This window comes from Chinchilla lanigera, unplaced genomic scaffold, assembly GCF_000276665.1.
Source record: "Chinchilla lanigera isolate Chin_1 unplaced genomic scaffold, ChiLan1.0 scaffold00041, whole genome shotgun sequence".
NCBI lineage: Eukaryota > Metazoa > Chordata > Mammalia > Rodentia > Chinchillidae > Chinchilla > Chinchilla lanigera.
This window is the reverse complement of record NW_004955442.1, coordinates 16,319,210-16,337,786: the sequence shown is the minus strand read 5'-3', so window position 1 is coordinate 16,337,786 and position 18,577 is coordinate 16,319,210. Positions and strand designations below refer to the sequence as shown.

Below are 18,577 nucleotides of genomic sequence, written 5' to 3'. Positions count from 1 at the left end.
ATTAGGGCTCTAGAAGGGGAGCAGAGCCCTCCTGGGCTGGCCATCACCCAACAAGTGTCCCCACTTACCATGGTAGGAGCAGAAGCCCCTGGAGGTGCCGAATCCACCCTCAGGATCATGAGGACACTGACAGTATTTTAGGTCACTAGGGTTTGGGGTGTGCTGTGGGGCAGGAGAAGCTAGGAACAAAATCTGAACCTAGAATCTGTGCTGAGTTCTACAGATGCCTGTAGGGCCCATAGCCTGATGGCATAAGAAGAAAGATCTTGATAGAGCAAATGGATGGGCAATCATAGCTTCTGCTAGTACCATCATAACCATAGTCTATAACTCCACTTACATTTTTTACATGATTTATCTTTTTGAGACAGGGTTTTGCTATGCAGTTCAGGCTGGTCTTGAGCTCACTTTGTAGCCCAGGCTAGTCTCGAACTTGCAATGATCCTCCTGCCTCAGCCTCCCAAGTGCTGGGATTACAGGCCTGCACCACCACACCTGGCTCAAGAGACTAATATTTTGAAAAGAGCAATTATTAGTCTAGAAGTGTATCCTTAGATCTTTGGTTTATGATTCTATTTTTGTTCTCCATGTAACTGAAGAGACCAATATACTTTTAAACATTGTTAGGTCATAGTTTTGGACTCTCAGTGTGCAAAGTCCTAATTCTGTGACACCAGCCTCTGACAGGAGCAAGACTTGGGAGCAGAGTGTGTGCTTGTCACAGAGGCTGTGCTGGTGCAAATCCAAAGGGGAGCACTGAAACCTCAAGACATTAAGTGTAATCCCTATGACAACCATAAAGAAAATGCTATAGAAACTGCACATTGGAAGTGGGAAAGGAATTCAAACATTCCATATTAAAAAATGCACTAGGTGGTATTATCAGCAGGTGAAAGTTGGGGAGGGACAGAAGGGTGGGTAAAGACTCAGCCATGAGAACTATCTATGAAGAAAACAAACACACAGAGAAGTAATTAGAGAGAAACAATGTATCAGTGACTTGTGGGACGTGTCACACAGCCAGATATACCTATGACTGGATACTCTGAAGAAGAGGAGAGGTGCAATATGTGAAGAAATACTGGTTAAATATTTTCCAGATGAAACCTACAAACCAACAGATCCAAGAAACTCAACAAACTCTAAGCACAAGAGGCATGAAGACAATGACATTAAAGCACATCACAGCAACGTGCTCAAGGCTGTTGAGGGAGAGATCTTGGGACCAAACAGAATGAAGTTGTGTCACACAAAGGCAGCCAAGGAATTCTCATGGGAAATAATAGGAGGGAGGGGAAGGTGTCAGCTTGGAACCCTGCCCAGCAGCAGTTTCTCTCAAAAACCCAGGTGAAATAAAGGCTTTGTTAGACACTGACAAGCTGAAAGAATGTGTCACCAGCAAACCTACAGTAGGAGAGCATAAAACAATCTGTGAGATGTAAAAAAAAAAAATGCAAGTTGGCAGTCTGGATCTGCACAGATGGGTGAGGAGCCCTGGATATGCTAAGTACACAGACAAACAGAGGAGCTTGCTTTGCAGTTTAATTAAATATCTTAAAAAGATGATGTGGTTATTTAAAGAAAAATAATAAAACATAGTACAGAGCTTACAACATACACAAAAGTAATTGTGACAATAACAGCAAAAAGGCCAGAAAGGGAAAATGGAAGAATATTACTGTAAAGGTCTTTCAGCATTTTTGAAATAAAGGTAGTATAACTTTTAGGCACAGTGGGGTGGATTAAAGATACATACGCTCTAAACGCTAAAGTGACCACAGGAAAAAAAAGCAACAAAGACTTAAACCATAAAGACAAAGTCATATTTAGTCAAAACAAGGCAGAAACGGATGAGAAAATAAGACAACAGACGTCATGACATCTGTCTATGTCAAAGGTCAGATTGGATGCAAATGGTCTGAACACCCCCAGAGAAGGTAGCATTTGTCAAACTGGACAAGTAAGGTGCAGCTAGGTGCTGCCTTGTGAGAAATGATTCAGATCTGGTGAGTGGGGAAGAATCACTGCACAGACACTGCTCATGGGAAAGCTGGAGACAAAGCAGACATCAGAGCAGGAGCAGAACCTGAGGAGGAAGACCGCTGCAAGGCACTCAGGAGGAAGTGGAGTGTGAAAAAAACACCCACCCTGACATAGCTAAGCTGCACAAAGCACAGTGGACAGCAGGTAAGGAGGGACAGAAGAGCTGAACCGCTGGCTGCCAGCCTAGTCTCAACTCTTCTTACAGCTCAGATGCAATGTCCACTTAGACAGACCAAATTCTGAAAATTTTAAGAGACTCAAGGCATGTGAAGTATATTCTGACAATAAAAGAATGAGATAAGAAGCCCCAAACAGAAAAATATCTGGAAAATTCCCTCAGGTTTAGAAACTCAATCACATACTTCTAACTTCATGGACTCTGCACTGTGGTGTGTGTTTTGTTATTTAAATTGGTGTGTGATCAACGTGAAGCTGGGGGGTCAGGATGTGCTCAGCATCAAAAAGACAGAAAGGTATCTGTGCTTTCACCCTTCATCCTTGGCTATGCAGCCATGGTTACAGGTGACCTGAGGCCATACCCTGGCACCTACCCGTGGCTTGGAATGGGGACCCACTCACAGGAGCCAGCCTGTGCTCCCCAAGCCCTGCGGGTTCGGCTCAGTAAATCTTCCAGTGAACAAGCAACTAAGCTGCAGCTTCCTGTGTACTGGACTAAATTTGGTCACGGCACCTATAATGTTAACTTTTATGGCTTTCATGAATAATGTCAACCTTGGCACAAATTATTCCCACATTAGCAGATCCCTAAATCTTAGGGAACTAGTGGTCCATGACCAATTATAGCCCAAGACAGCTGGTAGCACAGGTCCCCTAGTGACCATTAAAAGTAAGATCTTGCTAAGCAAGACCCTGTCTGAAAAGAAAAAAGGGCTGGGGGTGTAGCTTAGTGTGAAGGCCATTAATTCAATCCCCAGTAACCCCACCCACACCCCAAAACAGCAGGTCTCCTGGCTGAGGACCCATGCGAGCAGGCCCTGGACAGGAGGAAGGAATCTATGGAAGGAGGAAGGGCCTGCAAAGCTCCAGCGGGTAGAGCTGGGAAGCAGCCCCAGGCATGGATTTGGCACAGAGGCCAAGCGGGCTGGACAGGTGTGACACTGGGCCATAGGAATAGTGAAACATGCTGTGCTGGAGGCAGGTGGATCCTGCAGCTCCAGCAAGCAGTGCAGAGACACAAACATCCCTGGGACCAAGTGTGAGCCTGGCGTGGGGGTGGGGTGTGCACAGGCCATAAATATCTGCTAAAAAGACTGTCTGGGCAGCAGGCCCTGTCCCTGTGGGCTATTAGCAGCTCTGAGCCACTGCAGCCACTTGTAGAGCCCTGGGAGCCAGACATCCCGACTGGTGCTGGTCTCACATGCCCTGGGCCTCAGGCCTGGGGTGGGCGAGCGGTGGAGGAATTTGCAGCACTCAGTGTCCCAGGCTGGCACCGCAGAACCATCTGGCATAGATTGTGCTGCCTGCCCGCAACCCCTCTGTGTAGAAGCCCCAGGAGGTGGCCCTGGTATGGACTGCAGACATGGGATCTTGCGTAAGGGTGTCAAGGGGCACCAATCAAGTACAGGGGCTGCGTGCACTGCTGGGCACTAGTCCCTTCACATCTGTGAGATGAAACCTGGTCCCCAAGGCAAGCAGCCTCTCGGGGGTTTTTAGGATATGGCAAAAGATGGCCTGAAAGGCAGAATTAAATTTCCCTCAAATCCCCAGCAAGAGATTAAACCTACTCTCCAAAACATGTGTACAACTGTTTGCAACATCTGTGTTCTCTTCACTTGTGACCCAGCCTGGAACACTGTCTCTCATATCCAAACTATCTGGGGAGTCTGTGTCCCCTCTTTCTTGATAATGAAGACTTCTTAAACCCCAACTGGAGATGCTGTGGCTGGAATACTGCACATGGGACTTTTCACCCACAAGTGCTGCAGGCTAGCATGAAGGAAAGCTGCACGCCCACAGGCCTATGAATAAGGCCCGGTACAACCCACTCACTCTGTCTTGGGCTGGAGCAGATCTTGGGGGATGCAGGGATGGGTGCCAGCCCTGCCATCATCCACCAGCACACTCCTGCCACACTCCTGTGTGCCTCGCAGAGTGAATCCCCTCTTCCTGATGCTCGCTACTGGTCCCCATGCAGTGTGGGGGATGGCCGCGCCTAGAAGGACATTTGGCAAAATCCCCACTCTAGTTTGCTTCCCTGAAAGGGTCTGTGGTGAGGCGTCAGGACATACCCTCTCCATGGACAGGACTGCAAGCAGTGCCGGTGCACAGTGCATCAGGGCAAGGCCAGTCCCTGCTTAGAGCCCATTTTGCGGCTGGGTACCGGGGGCGGCCGCCGGTTCATTTGAGTGGGGAGATGTAGAGTCATTATGACACCTCTGTACTTTGTAATTTTTCATAGAGACAAACAAAACATTAAAAACCATAGCAGAAAACTAAGTTTCAATCAAAACATGCAACCAAATCCTGAGCAAAAATTATTGCTAACTGCACTCGTGGGTTCCTGAGTTGGGCTGAGTCAGCAGGGCAGGCCATAGGCTCTGGGACCATAGGGGCCGCACTAAAGCTGGGCCAGCAACAGAACACACAGGGCCCTTAAGATTGGCACAGAATCTTCCTAGTCCCTGGGTCTCTGATTCATATCCACAGGTGGGTCCCCACAAATGCTTGTGTGGTGTGTCCAGGTATGATGATGTGGGCACAATGAGAAGTGGGCACCTGATCTCTGTCTAGGATCCTGGCACAGCCCTCCTCCACCAGGAGCTCTTGCTATTCACTCACAACCCACGCTTCCCTTCCCTTTCCTTCCCTCCCCTTCCCTTCCCTTCCCTGCCCTCCCTTCCCTTCCCTTCCCTTCCCTGCCCTCCCTTCCCTGCCCTCCCTTCCCTGCCCTCCCTTCCCTGCCCTGCCTTGCCCTGCCTTCCCTTCCCTTCCCTTCCCTTCCCTTCCCTTCCCTTCCCTTCCTCTTTCCCCCTTTGCCCTTCCCTTCCTTTCCTTTCTTCTCCCCATCTCTGTCTGTCTCTGTCTCTCCCTCCCTTTCTCTCTCTCTCTCTCTCTCCCCCTCCCCCCACTCTGTGGTGCTGGGGATCAATCCTACACTGTGTACTATGCTAAGCTTGTGCTCTGAAATGGGCCACAACCCAGCCCAGCAAGCCCATGGCCGACTTACTCACATCTGGAGGACTCCTACAGGGCAGGGCAGGTCCTAGAGGTGCCACCTGGGAAGTGTGCCCTCACAGTCTACTTCTATCTCTTCCCTTGGGTGAGTCCCTGTGCCACCCAATCCTGAGCCCACACAGGTGCCTGACCCACACAGATAGGAGCAGCCTGTGACCCCAGCATGGCCCTGTGAACATTCCTGCCTCTCTGGCCTCCATAGCTCCCAGCGCCTGCAGAGAGCTCTTCCACTGTGGAGCACTGGCCCTCATGTGTGGAAGTGAGCACAGCACTCCCACAGCCCAGAGGGCTACCACCATGGAGAGCACGCTACTTCCCTACTATAAGCATTTTAAATGTTCCACGACATAAAAACATCGCTTGATATCACTTTCTGAACACCCAGCAGCAATATGTTTGAAAGAGTAAAAAGAGAACTTGGGGCTTCATCATCCACGGCTTTGTGGTATGCAAGATCTCCTAAGCACCGAGATCCTCCACATCACCAATTTGCAACCAGCTTCCCAAGTTTCTAAGAGCACCTGCCGGAGACATGAGCAGGCGGGGTATGCCCTGAGGGGAAGGTAAGGGAGGAAGCACCCCCAGACTACTGCTCAGGTCAGGGGAAAGATCGGATGGACAAGACATGTCACCTTGTCCCAGACTAACCACATGGACCCAGTGGAGGAAACGCTGCCCTCCAGGCCTGGGCTCTCTAGGGTACAGGCCAAGAGTTCTGGCCACTCAGCCACATCTGCACAGCAGCACAGACTAGCAGGTATCTCAGACATGTGGTCTACAAGGCCAGGACTGTGGATGCCAAGGGCATTAGGCCTGAGGGACAGTGGCCTTTTGCTCCCTCCTTCCTCCTGGTGGGTGCCAACATGCACCATGCTCCCTCCCCTTGGCCAGCTCCCCCTGGCTTCCTCCATGAGGGGAAACACTGCCCGAGGACATACGGGACACATACTCACACCCAAGAACATGTCCCTCTTGTGATTAGAACATGCTGCTGTTTCAGACAGAGGCCATCCTCCTAGCCTTGACATTTTTAGAGAAAGAACCTCACAGGAAGTGAGAAGCCCACCCAGTACCAAGAGGATAAACTAGAAATGTCAAGTGAAGCTACCCTCAGGAACATTCTACATTCTTGGTTAGAGAAACTGAGGAAGAAGGAAGCAAAGGGGGGGTGGGTTCAGGTGCCAGGATGCTTGTGCCTGGGAGCAGCGCTCAGCAGGAGAGCACATGAGGGGGCGCTCACCTGTCCAACACACACATGTGCACACACAAAAGTGCAGTCACACCCACATGTGCATGCTGAGCTCACGGCTCCCAGGCTTCATCACAGCATCTACACTGTGTCAGGAGCTCTGAGCTAGTGATGGTGCAGGTGACCTGCCTGTCAGCTGTTCTTGCTTTGGGCTGCAGATCTAACTTAAAAACTCAATACCACACAAAGGCTTCTTTTATACCTGTGGAGTCTGAGGGACTTTATAAATAATAGCAGTGGAAAGTGATTTATTTCCCTGGATTAAAGGTCAGCTTGGTGGACAGGACTCCAGAGCAAAACAACAATATAAACTTCCATTAATTCATCAGTGCTTCTCCAGAGCAACTTACCAGGTAGGGGAAGAGATGGAAGGAGATGGAGATGGAGTCAGAGAAAAAGACACAGGGAGACAGACAGAAATAGAGACATGAGGGAAAATGACAGAGAGAGGGAAACTTGGAGAAAGACAGAGGAAGACAGGCAGATAGGCAGGACCCATTGTGGGTGGCCACGGCTTTAATTTGGCCACAGAAGACATTTGACAGTTCAGGGCGCCAAAACACACAGCAAACCTTGTCAAAGTTTAACTGTAAAGCTGTAGGATGAAAGATTTTCATGCAACATGGTGAAATGTTAAGGTACAAATTTGTATAATCAACAAGGCTGGAGCATATTGATGTTCTAGTAAGGAGATTAAAAAAAAAAAAAAAACTAAAGAGACACATGAGCTAACGTAAAAGAGCACAAGATAGCCAAAGCTGGAACAACTTGAGCAACAAAATAAAAATCATACTATAAACTAAGACAAAAATGATTGAATATAAATACAGTGGGAGAAGAGACACCTTTTCTTTACAGAAGAATTCCAATTAATGTATGCAGATACTTCTCTCCAGGACTTAAAGCTTAACATTATACTCTCCTGGAGGAAATTTGGAAAGGAGGGAAAATGCAACTTTTCAGAGGAGAAAATACCAAATACTACCATGGGCAAACGATTAAAGTTAATGTCATCAGAAAATTATGGTGATATCATGAGGACATCTCACTATGAACTTTCCTCAAACCCTACAACTATAGTGTAATTATGACAAAAATGTCAGAGAAACTCAAGTCGTGGGACATTTTACAGAATACCTTACCAGATGGACTTCAAACTTTCATGGTCATATTAAGATTATGGAAAAAAAAAAAAAACCACAGACCAGAGAAGACTAATGAGATATGATGATTAAATGCAACATGGCATTTTGGGTTGGGTCCTGAACAGAAAACAGAAGGTAGTCTGTCGTGTAATCAATAGTAATGTACCAATGCTGGTTGCTTAGTTTTGAAGATATCACAGCAACGTAAGATGTTAACGTTAGGGAAAACTGGGTGAGGGGTACACAGAAATTTTCTGTACTCCTTTGGCCACTATTCTGTAAATCTAAAATTAAAGTAAGTTTTATCAAAAACAAAAAGCAAAGCAAAAAAAACCTGTGTAACCAAAGTAGTTGGAAAGTTCAGGTCCTAGTAACCTACACAGAACAAAGGGTTAACATGGGAATGCTGCCTTTCCTTGCCATTCTGAATGGAGCACTGTGTGCTTTAAAGATAACTGAATGAACATAAAGCTGCTGACAGATAAGATGCATTTGTTTTCCTTCCCTTTGTAAGTGTCTGAGGTGGAGGTGCTCCTGGGGGCATTTGTGTGGACAGTTTTACTAAGCTGTGATTATAACTGCCCGGTGGAGTGGAGCCCATGAGCTTGGTGATGATGCCTTTGGTGTCACTTGAACGGATGATTGGTCTTGAGGTGAGGACAACACCTTAGGGCCTCGGTGTGAGCCTGAGTCATTCTGTGAGCAGCAGAGTCCAAGAATACAAGGCTGCTCCGCGGGCCATGGCATAACAGGCAGGCCATGACACTGTGATGTAATAATAAATATGTACAGACAGCTGCCAACTTGATGATGGTGTGAAGATGAGACACATTCAGTAGAAACCATACTTTGAATCCTGATCTGTTCCTGGGCCAGTGACACAAGGTCTGATCCCCTTCTCTATGCTGGGCAGCAAGTCAGCTGCAATCCCAGAGAATGACCAGTACTCTGCAGTGTATTGTGGTGTTGGCTGTGATGTGGGGGTGAGAGGAGGTCTTTGCACGTGCTGCAGGGCGCAGCTGACCTGAGTCAGGGCGTCCACACTGGGTCTGCTCTGGGCTCTGGGTGTCTGTTTATTATGAAGTCCTTCTAGCCAGACAGAGCTCAGGCTAAGAAGGCCATTCCTGAGGTGTTGGTCACAGAGGCACCTGCCGTGTGTGTGTGTGTGTGTGTGTGTGTGTGTGTGTGACAGAGAGAGAGAGGGACAGAGAGAGACAGAGACAGAGACACAGAGACACAGAGAGAGACAGACAGAGAGGATTTCTGCCCTATCTGCTCCTTGGGGGAGCTGGAGATGGCCTAAGCCCCTAAAGGCCAGTGAGTTCACTAGCCCTGCCCTGTAACAAAGCTATGCAAAACAATGGGGCCCATGCTTCAGGGCTGGTGACCATGGGAGGTGTGGGGGCCCTTATCTCTTCCCTCTGGTTGATACCTTTGTGATAAGCGGCAATTGTGAGGAAAATATTCTGAGTTCTCTGACCTATACTACAAGTTATCCAGTTTGAGGAGGGGCTGTGGGAGCTGGGTTGCAGCAAGCTGGGCAGAGGTGGCAGCTGAGCTGGGACTTGCTGTTGGTGACTAATGTCCTCAGGGGGACTTCTTGGTCCCTGCTCCCCATACCCTCACTCAGCTCATCCAGCCAGACATGCCCCAGTTCCACCCTAAGCTGCTCATCTGCCTCTTCCTGACTCCAGAACTGGGATATGCCATCTGCCTGCCCTGTATGCAGCTCCAAACCCTCTGTAGACAGTGCCCCCAGTGAAAACTCATCTAGGTGGTTTGAAGCCACCTCTGTCCTGTGGCTGAGAGCTGCAGGTGCACAGACCCCTGGCCTTGCAGTCCTCACGCCAGGAGACTCAGAGGCATAGCCATCCTGCTAGTGTTTCTGGGCCAGCCACTAGCACAAGCACGTTCTGTCCACTGTTAAGACCAAGTGTGATGCAGCAGGACCCTGGAGCAGCACTGGCTGCTCACAGGTTCAGAGCAGCCCTGGGAGTTTGATGGAGCCTTCACTACCAGGGTTCCTCTCAGGCCCTCCCTGACCCCAGTGTGGCACTGGCTTCTGAGCTTCTGTGGACATAACCTCAGGCCCTCAGGGTTTCCCCCATCCCTGTGTCCCAACTGACCATGCTCTAGAGAAGGGGGCAAAGGTGCTGAGACGCTCTGGGGCTTTCAGCAGACCCATGTTTAGGTTGGACACCGAGCTGAATGAGGACATGTACAGAGAGCTACCAGCTGCAGACTCATCGTTCTGGAGAGCAGAACCTGCTTGGTCTTTTTGGCAGGGGATGGCTGGTGCATTACCTCACACTGAAATCTGCATGCAAATAGCTCCAAGACTTTCCAGCACCTGGCTTGTGTGTGCGAATGGTTCAGTAGCACACAGTCAGGTCACTTGTTCCCAGGCGCTGCTTCCTATCATGGTGCATATGGGGTTGACAACATTTCTTTTTGGCATGAAAGTTGGTGACCAGGCCTAAGGCCAAAGGAGCTCTGGAATCTCCAGCACAGCAGAGAGATTTCTGAGGAACATTTGACAGGATGAGGGTAGGCCTGAAGACCTTGAAAAATAGTCAAGACATCAGGTCAAAGAGAACCCCTAATGGTGCTGTTCTGATACTCAGGTACCAATGGGGATGCTGGACATACAACTGTGGAGGGAAGGCACCTCAGCATTCAGACAGGATGTGAAAATGCCCAAAGCTCAGAACCAAGAAGCTACAAAGGACAATGAGAACGACAGAGGTGGTGTCTCAGCCAAGAAGCAAGTAAACATCAGCTTTCCCATGTTTGGATTGTGGGCAGTGGGCTGAAACATGAAGAAAAAGAGTCTTACAGGACAGGGATGTGTGCTGGCACCAGGATGTCAAATGCTATCCTGGCTCTAGCCCTTAGCATGTGGGCATCTGGCAGGGACAGTGGCAGAGACAGGACTGTCTAAGGCTCTGAAACTTGGGCCCATGCCTGGTGATTGAAGCCCTGGGTTGAGGCCTGGAGTGAGGCATTTGGCAGACCAGCAGGGCAATAGTCACACCTGCTAGAGGAGGGTGGACTGCAGTGCAGCCCCCAAGAGAGGCACTGCCCAGCTTGGCCCAGAGGCCTGGGAAAATTGAAGTTCAGTTGGACTTGCCCCCAAGGTGCGCCAAGTGCCTGTCTCAGAAGCCCAGTGATCAGGAACCTCTGCAAATGCTTATTCCCTGACTGGCCAGAGAAAGGCAGGACATCCTGGTTGCGTGGAGAAAGCACTGTGGTAGCTGGTCTGCGTCTTACCTCGTAGTGGTAGTCCATACAGGTGAGGTCCCACCAGCACTTGTCACCCCGGATTTTGATCAGGCCCTGTAGGGATGAGAAAGCAGAATATCAGGCATGGCCAGGACATCAGCAGGCAACAACCTGGCATGACCTAAGGATGAAAGTGGACCATGAAGGGAATGGTGGCACATGGCTTGTAATCCTAACTACTCACAGGCTGACACAGAAGGACTCAAATATTTCAGACCAGCCTGTGCAATTTAGCAAGACCCTCTCTAAAAAAATAAAAAAAGCACATGGTGGCACATGTCTGTAATCCCAGCACTTGGGAGGCTGAGGCATGAGGACTACTGTGTGCCTGGGCTACTACTGCTAGCCTGGGCTACATAAGCAAGTTTAAGGCCAGTCTACAAAATAAAAAAAAAAAAGAAAAGAAAAGAAAAGTGGACCATCTATGAGGCCAGAGAGCCTGGGCTATGAAGGTCTATGAACACTCTAAAAAGTAAAATTTAACAAAACTTTATGAGAGGTGGACTCAGGACTTTTTTTGGTGGTGGTGGTAGTACAGGAGATCAAATGTAGGGCCTTGCATATGCTAAGCAAGCATTCAACCACGGAGCTATATCCCCAGACCTTTTTATTTTGAGACAAGGGCTTAAATTGCCCAAAGTTGCCTTGAATTCACAAACTTCCTGCCAAGTGGCTGGGATTATAGGCATGCACCACATTCAGGCCTTTTTGGATGTCCTGAATTCATATCGCAGGTACAAGAAAACAGGGGTTTCCTTTTTATAATATCATTGCTTTCGGCATGTGGCGAGCCAGTTCTTCCAGCACCATTTATTAAAGAGGCTATCTTTCTTCCACAAATTGGGAAAAAATTTTAGCCAACTGTCCCTCGGACAAAGGACTTCTATCTACAACATATAAAGAATTAAAAAAGCCAGCCTCCCCAAATTCAAAGACCTAATACAAAAATGGGCATCTGAGATGAATACACACCTCTCAGATAAAGAAATACAAATGGCAAATAAATACATGAAAAAATGTTCAACATTATTAGTCCTTTGAGAAATGCAAATTAAAACAACACTGAGATTCCATCTCACCCCAGAAAGAATGGCTATCATCAAGAAATCAACCAATAACAAATGCTGGAGGGGCTGTGGGGAAAAAGGAACCCTTCTCCACTGCTGGTAGGAGTGTAGACTGGTGAAACCACTGTGTAAATCAGTTTGGAGATTCCTCAGTAAACTAGGATTAGAGGTCCCATTCAACCCAGCTATCTCCCTTCTGGGTATTTTTCCAGAAGAACTGAAAACATCATATCACAGTGATATATGTGCAGCCATATTTATAGCAGTGCAATTTGTGATAGCTAAATTGTGGAAGCAACCCAAATGCCCATCAACTGAGAAATGGATAAAAAAGTTGTGGCATTTTAATGTAATGGAATATTAGCTATAAAGAAAGATAAACTTGAGGCTTTTAGAGGTAAATGGACACAACCAGAGACCATACTCATTAAGTAAAAAAAATCAGACCTGCATGTGTAAACACTACATTGTCTCACTAGTGTAAGAACCTGAAAGAGTGAATAAAATCTAAAAGGTACAATAGATATTGTGAAAGGAAAAGAAACTGCTCAAAAGGAAAGAATAACTGGGATGAGGGAAAAGAGAAAAGAAAGAAGGGAAAATATGTATATATGTATACATAGGATAGCTAAGATAGTTGTACTACTGATTTTTTTGCTTTATGGAAAGAAACAGTTAACGTTTAATTGTTTGATCAATCTTACATGCCTATATTTGTTTATCTGAGTAACCAATTTGAAGATATCAATATGTAATACAACAATCATTGTTAATTTCCTATCACATTGTCTGAAATCCTGTATTGCTTATATTATTTTTGTATTATTTTGTAAATGTCTGTGTGTCTGTTAATATGTTTTTGTTCTTTTATTTTTAAAATAAAAAAATTCATTTTTTTTTCTTAAAAAATATCATTGCTTCCTATGCTTTCTTTAAAACTGAGTTTTAGGCCTCTAAGCATCATTACAATAACACAGCTATATGTCTTTAAAATGGACAAACTTCATAACCCACATGCATAAACCACACTGCATAGACACCAAGGACAATGTTAAATGGATGACTCACAAGCTATCACCCCAACAGATGACTAGAAAGCTCCAGTTGGAGGATAAAGCATTCCTACACAAATGAACCATTACTGCCACTTCAGGGAAACCCACACTCAGCCTATAAACAGAGACCCTCCTGGTGGTCCGAACATGGGGGTGCTGGCAGGAAGTTTCCAGAACAGTGAGGAGCTGTGTGAATTGGGTCAGACTAGGCCACAGGCAGAGTGGCTGTGGAGAGCAGGGGATCTGCCCAGCAGTCAGCCCTCATAGCCTTCTCGGCCACCCTGAGCAGTGTCTGGGGAGGAGGTCAGCACATGTATCCTGTCTCCTTTCTCTCAAGCATCAGCAGTATCAGGAGACTCACTTATAAGTCAGAAACAACTGTTTCCTGCTAGAACTAAAACCTTAGCCAGAGATGCAGAGACTTAGTTCTAATTTCTATCTCTTCCATATGAACCATGATGCAAGAAATAATTTTAGAGAAAGAAGCCCAGTCTTCTCCAGAATCAGTGATTTCTACAGCCATACCCATCCCTGGAAAAGTTAAGATTGGCTACATCCACCCATCCATCATTCAGTTATCATCCATCCAACACCCACTCATCCATTACCTATCTATCTCCTATTACCCATCCACCCACACACCACCCATCCACTATCCATCCACTCATCACCCATCCACCCATCAGTCATCCATCTGTCATCACTTACTATCCATCCATCCACTCATCATCATTCACCCACCCATTGTCCTCTTCACCCATTAACCATTCATTCATTCATCATCCATCATCTATCCATCCATCAACCATTTATTCATCACCTATCACCCATCCATCATCCATCTACTCAGTGCCCATCCATCCACCTATCATCCATCAAACCATTACCCATCCATCCATCTGTCCATCATCAATCCACTCATCCATGGTCCACCCATCATACATCTATCCATCACCTGCCTATCATCCACCCATCACTGATCCATTTATGGTCCATCCATTATTGATTCATCATTACCCACTCATCATCCATCCATCACCCATCCACTTATCATTCATCCATCCCTCACCTATCCTTCCATCAGGCATCCACTGACTTATCCATCCATCTATCCATCCATCCATCCATCCATCCATTCATCCATCCATCCATCCATCATTTACAGAACACTCTTCCATCACCATCCATCCACTCACCTATCCATCCATCTGTCCATCCTAGTCCACTCATCCACCATCTATCCAACATCCACTTAGCCATCCATTCACCCTCTAACCACTCACCCATCCACCCACCTAGCACTCACTTGTAGACCTAGACTGAGTGCTCATGAGGTCCAGGTGGGCACAAAAGAGGCCACATTCTAGTGAGGGTGGGCAGGCATGTCAGAGGGGTATAGAAAAAAGCCCAGGAGGGGCTTCTCAGGCTGCTATGATAAAAAAAAAACACACAGATGGGTAACTTATAAATAACAGAAACTTATTTCTCACAGGATGGAGGCTAGAAATCTGAAGCCAGAGGGCTGGCATAGTTGGTTCTGGTGAGGGTCTGTTTCTGGGTTGTAGATGGCTGACCTCTTGGTATGCCCTCAGATGGCAGACAGAGGACGAGGGCTTTCTCTGGGGACCCTCTTATTAGGGCAGTAATTCCATTCACAAGGGTTTCCCGTAAAGAGATACTAACACGGTTGCTGTGTAATGATAGAAAGTGTAGTGGAGACTTAGATCATGAGTGTGAGCATGGCAAGACAGGTGTGTATGGAACAAAAAGGGTAGGAAAGGCCAGGACATGGAAACCCAGAGGGTCCCTGGGACCCAACCCACGGCACACTATGTGAGGCCAACCATAGAAACAGCATGGTGGGGCTGATTAGAAAGCCCAAGATCTAAGCAGAGGCCATCAGGAAGGACAACCAGATCCCTTGGCAGGGGTATAAGTGAAACACAAGAGGGACGTTGAGAAGCTGAGGAAACGGGCTTTCCACGCTCTGGCTGGCACTGGGGATGATGCATAAGTGTGAGAGCCAAGAGGGATGGTAGCCTGGCCCTGGAAGACAGAGCTCAGATGCAGCAACTGGCCTCCAAAGGGCAGATGAGAGATCCCTGGGGGACCTGGACAGAGCCCAGGGACACCTCAGGAACACCTGTGGATAGACCACTTACTGTTTCAGTGTCCATGTCTCTAGGGTCTCTCAGGCCCCATGGTACCCACCAGCTGACATTACAGGAGAGCAGTGTGCAATACTGAGTCATATGGAGCCGGGAACAGTGCTGTTTAGAGACTTGCTGGCTGTGTTACTGTGAGGACCAAGTTAGTCTGCAGAAAGTAGTTTGGTCAGATCACAGGCACCAAGGGGCGGTGCCTAGACATAACTCCTTCCCTGCACATCTATGGTACTCATACAAGCTGAAAGTGTCCTGTTAACCAGGGTCAGAGTGAGCTTGCCACCAGAGACTCATCCTGTATCCACTCAGGCAGAACTGATGGATTCTTCTGCTGGGCAGGAAAGTGGGTGCCACTTTGGCATCCGTGAGCCTGGCTCAGCATACCACATCCCCATAGAATCTGAGAGCGGGACTCTGTGGAGATTCAAACCAGGAAAAGAAAAAAAAAAAAAACAAAATAATTAAGATGTCACTCAAATTCCAAGTTGATATAAGACACTTAAAAAGCTGAACCTTCCTCCAGGAGTGGAAGATAATTATGCCCTCCCTCAGCTCACTCCAGCATTGCAGATGTCAGATTTCCACGGCTTCTTTCTTCCAGAGGAAGTGTCAAGGGAACAAAGCCCTCTTTGAGCCTTTTCCAGCCCAAAATTAATTTTGAAAAATGGCACAGACAGGCCATAGCATGCCAGACCCACAGGAGCCAAATGACCTACACTTGTCCTGTGACCCTCCTACCCTCCGCTTGAGAAAGACAGCACCAAGATGCTGGAACATTCCAGGCTGATGGAAGATGTCTTGATTTTGCACTGAGCGGGGACACAGGTGCTTTTCAAAAACTCATTCTGAACATGGATATGCCCTGACCTCAAGCACAGAAGAGGAAGCCTGAATTCTGCTTTGGAACCTTGGCCTGAGAGGCTGGATGACGGCCTCTTCCCCTTCTGTGAGCATTTAGTTGGACCTCTGCTTCCTTGGAGTAAGGAGGGCTGGAGGATAAGCTGTGCCCCTGTGAGTAGGCGCAGGACTCAGGCTCAACGGCATGACTGTCTCTCTCTTACAGGAACTGAGCTCCCACACAGGTTGTTCACATGCTCTGTAAGACACCGCAGCTCAGAGCTACAGAGACTGGCGCATGGTTCACTCATGTGACATAAACACACGCTCTGTAGCTTCCTAAGACTCAGCTGTTTCCACAATTGGTTTTTCTCCGGTACCGGGAACCGAACTCACGACCTTGCGCTTGCCAAGCAGGCGCTTTGCCGCTGAGCTAAATCCCCAGCCCTGTTTCCACAATTGGAGGGACCAGCCTGGGTGTCACCCAGAGCCCCCATCCCTGCCAGACCTGAGGCCACCAGCCCTTGTGGATGAGGGAACTGCTACTAGGTGGAAGTGCCACCCAAATGTGCTTAGGTTACAGACTCCCAAGCTGCCCCTAGTTCAGCTTTGCCCAAGGGCTAGGGTGTAGCTCAGTAGTGGAGCATTTGCAGGGCATGAGCAAGGCCCTGGGTTCAACTCTCAGCACAGGAAAAATGATCTGGATCTCAGAGGCTCTGTTCCAGTAAGGACCTGGTCAGAACACTTAGGGCAGCCCTGTGCCTGTGAGTGGGGCCCCAGCACCTTCTGTGAGCAGCAAGTGGGCACAGCTGAGGGCTAAAGCGAGCCTTGGATGCCCTGGATCGAAGTCACACACTATAGTTCTACTAAAACACCATTACCTCATAGTCCCCCCACTGACCATGGCCTTACAGTTTAGTGGGGAAAATGATGAAAAGAAAGATATCTTCATTGCGGCTTGGTGCCCTTGAAGTATAGATTTGCCACAAACACTTAGAGCTTTGTAACCAATCATCTTCTTTTAGAGGCTACTGCCCTTTCTCAGCAAGCTATATCACCACATAAATTCATTTGACTGTGAGAATAATTTTCTTAATTTAGAAAATCCAAAAGGTTTCAGTGTCACTATCTGTTTTCCTTTTCATCAGATAATGTGGGATTAAACAAACCCTGTGTATGTGCGCCTGTGCAGTCTACGAAGGTGTGCCTGGTAAGCATAGTTCACCGCAGGAAAACTGGATGGAAACTTTCTTGCATGCAGGAAGAGTAGCTGGTGGAGCTGTTTGGTGTGGTCCTGCAGTTGCCTTGAAAATCACCATGACAACTCTGGCGTGTGAGCGCCTCTGAGGAGGGGCTGCCAGGAGTGGGCAGGGGTTCTGAAAATCCTTGGCCATGTTAGGGGCCTGATGCCTTTTTAAGCCCTTGAGGATGGCTGTTTTTCTGCCCCTGGCTGCACTGAGACAGAGGGCTGAAGATCAGAGGCTTGAAGAGGCCCCAGCTTGGGGTCCTGGGGTGGAGGCTTGCAGCTGGGGGCCAGAGGTCAGGACACTGCAGACATCATGTTCCAAAAATTCCCACCATGTCTCTGAGCCAGAGTCAGAGGTCTGCCCTCCACGGCTCTCCATGAAGAATGACTGCCACAGAAGAAAGCCCCCTTTCTCTACTTCTGCCCACGCTAATGCAATAAAACAAATTAGAATAATTGCTCTCGTTTTGGAGTTGGGATGCCCAGGACAAGGGAAATGACAAGGACATCCGTTTGATTCTGGTCTTCATAGGGACAGGCTGCATTCCGACATTTATTTCATTATATTTAATATGATTTTACTAGAGGCGCTCTGACTCCAAGAATGAGCCCGGCAACATCAAAGCCTGTTTTTGTCTTGGTTCCTTAGTGAGCTCCTCTCTCCTTTGCTAATGGTGTCTCCACCCTATTTGCTAACCTTTCAGTGCCGCCCACGATCCCACACTTCCCTCAGGCCTGAGCACTCTGGGGGCGGAGCTCGCTCACATGGAAACAGGTTTTAAAATAATCCTGGTTCATTCTGTTCAGAACAGTCACTGGGCCTGTCAGAATGGGCCTGGTGAGCTTCCTGGCTAATCAGGCTGTGCTTCAGCAGTGTCTGTCTGGTTCCTCCTCTCCGTGCCTCAGCCCGGCGGGTAGTATGTGCTGGGATGCTGCAGTCACCCACTAGCAAATATCAAAGCATTCCCCTGTGCGAGGCCGCACACTCAGCCCTGAATCCTGGCAAACAAGGTCACAGACCTGGAGGTAAAGAGACATGTTGCTGCGGGCTGGGGATTTAGCTCAGTGGCACAGCGCCTGCCTGACAAGCGCAAGGTCGTGAGTTCGATTCCCGGTACCGGAAAAAACCAAAAATAAAACAAAACAAAACAAACAAACAAAAAAAAAGAGACATGTTGCTTCCACCCAACCAAATGCCCTAAACTGTAGTTTGTCTAGGACACAGGTCAGTAGTCTGGGAGACAGACATGATGTCTGCCCAGGGCTGGTGTTCCCACATATCCCAGGACAGTG

General features: G+C 47.9%; 1 protein-coding gene across 1 annotated transcript in view; it reads right to left on the bottom strand.

Moving 5' to 3' along the window:
• The window catches only part of Lmf1 (lipase maturation factor 1), a 110,777-nt gene that overhangs the window by 23,121 nt on the left and 69,079 nt on the right, over positions 1-18,577 (bottom strand). The window contains exon 5 of the mRNA XM_005391597.2: positions 10,903-10,968. Coding sequence (XP_005391654.1) covers positions 10,903-10,968 — 66 coding nt within the window. The remainder of the gene's footprint in view (positions 1-10,902; positions 10,969-18,577) is intronic.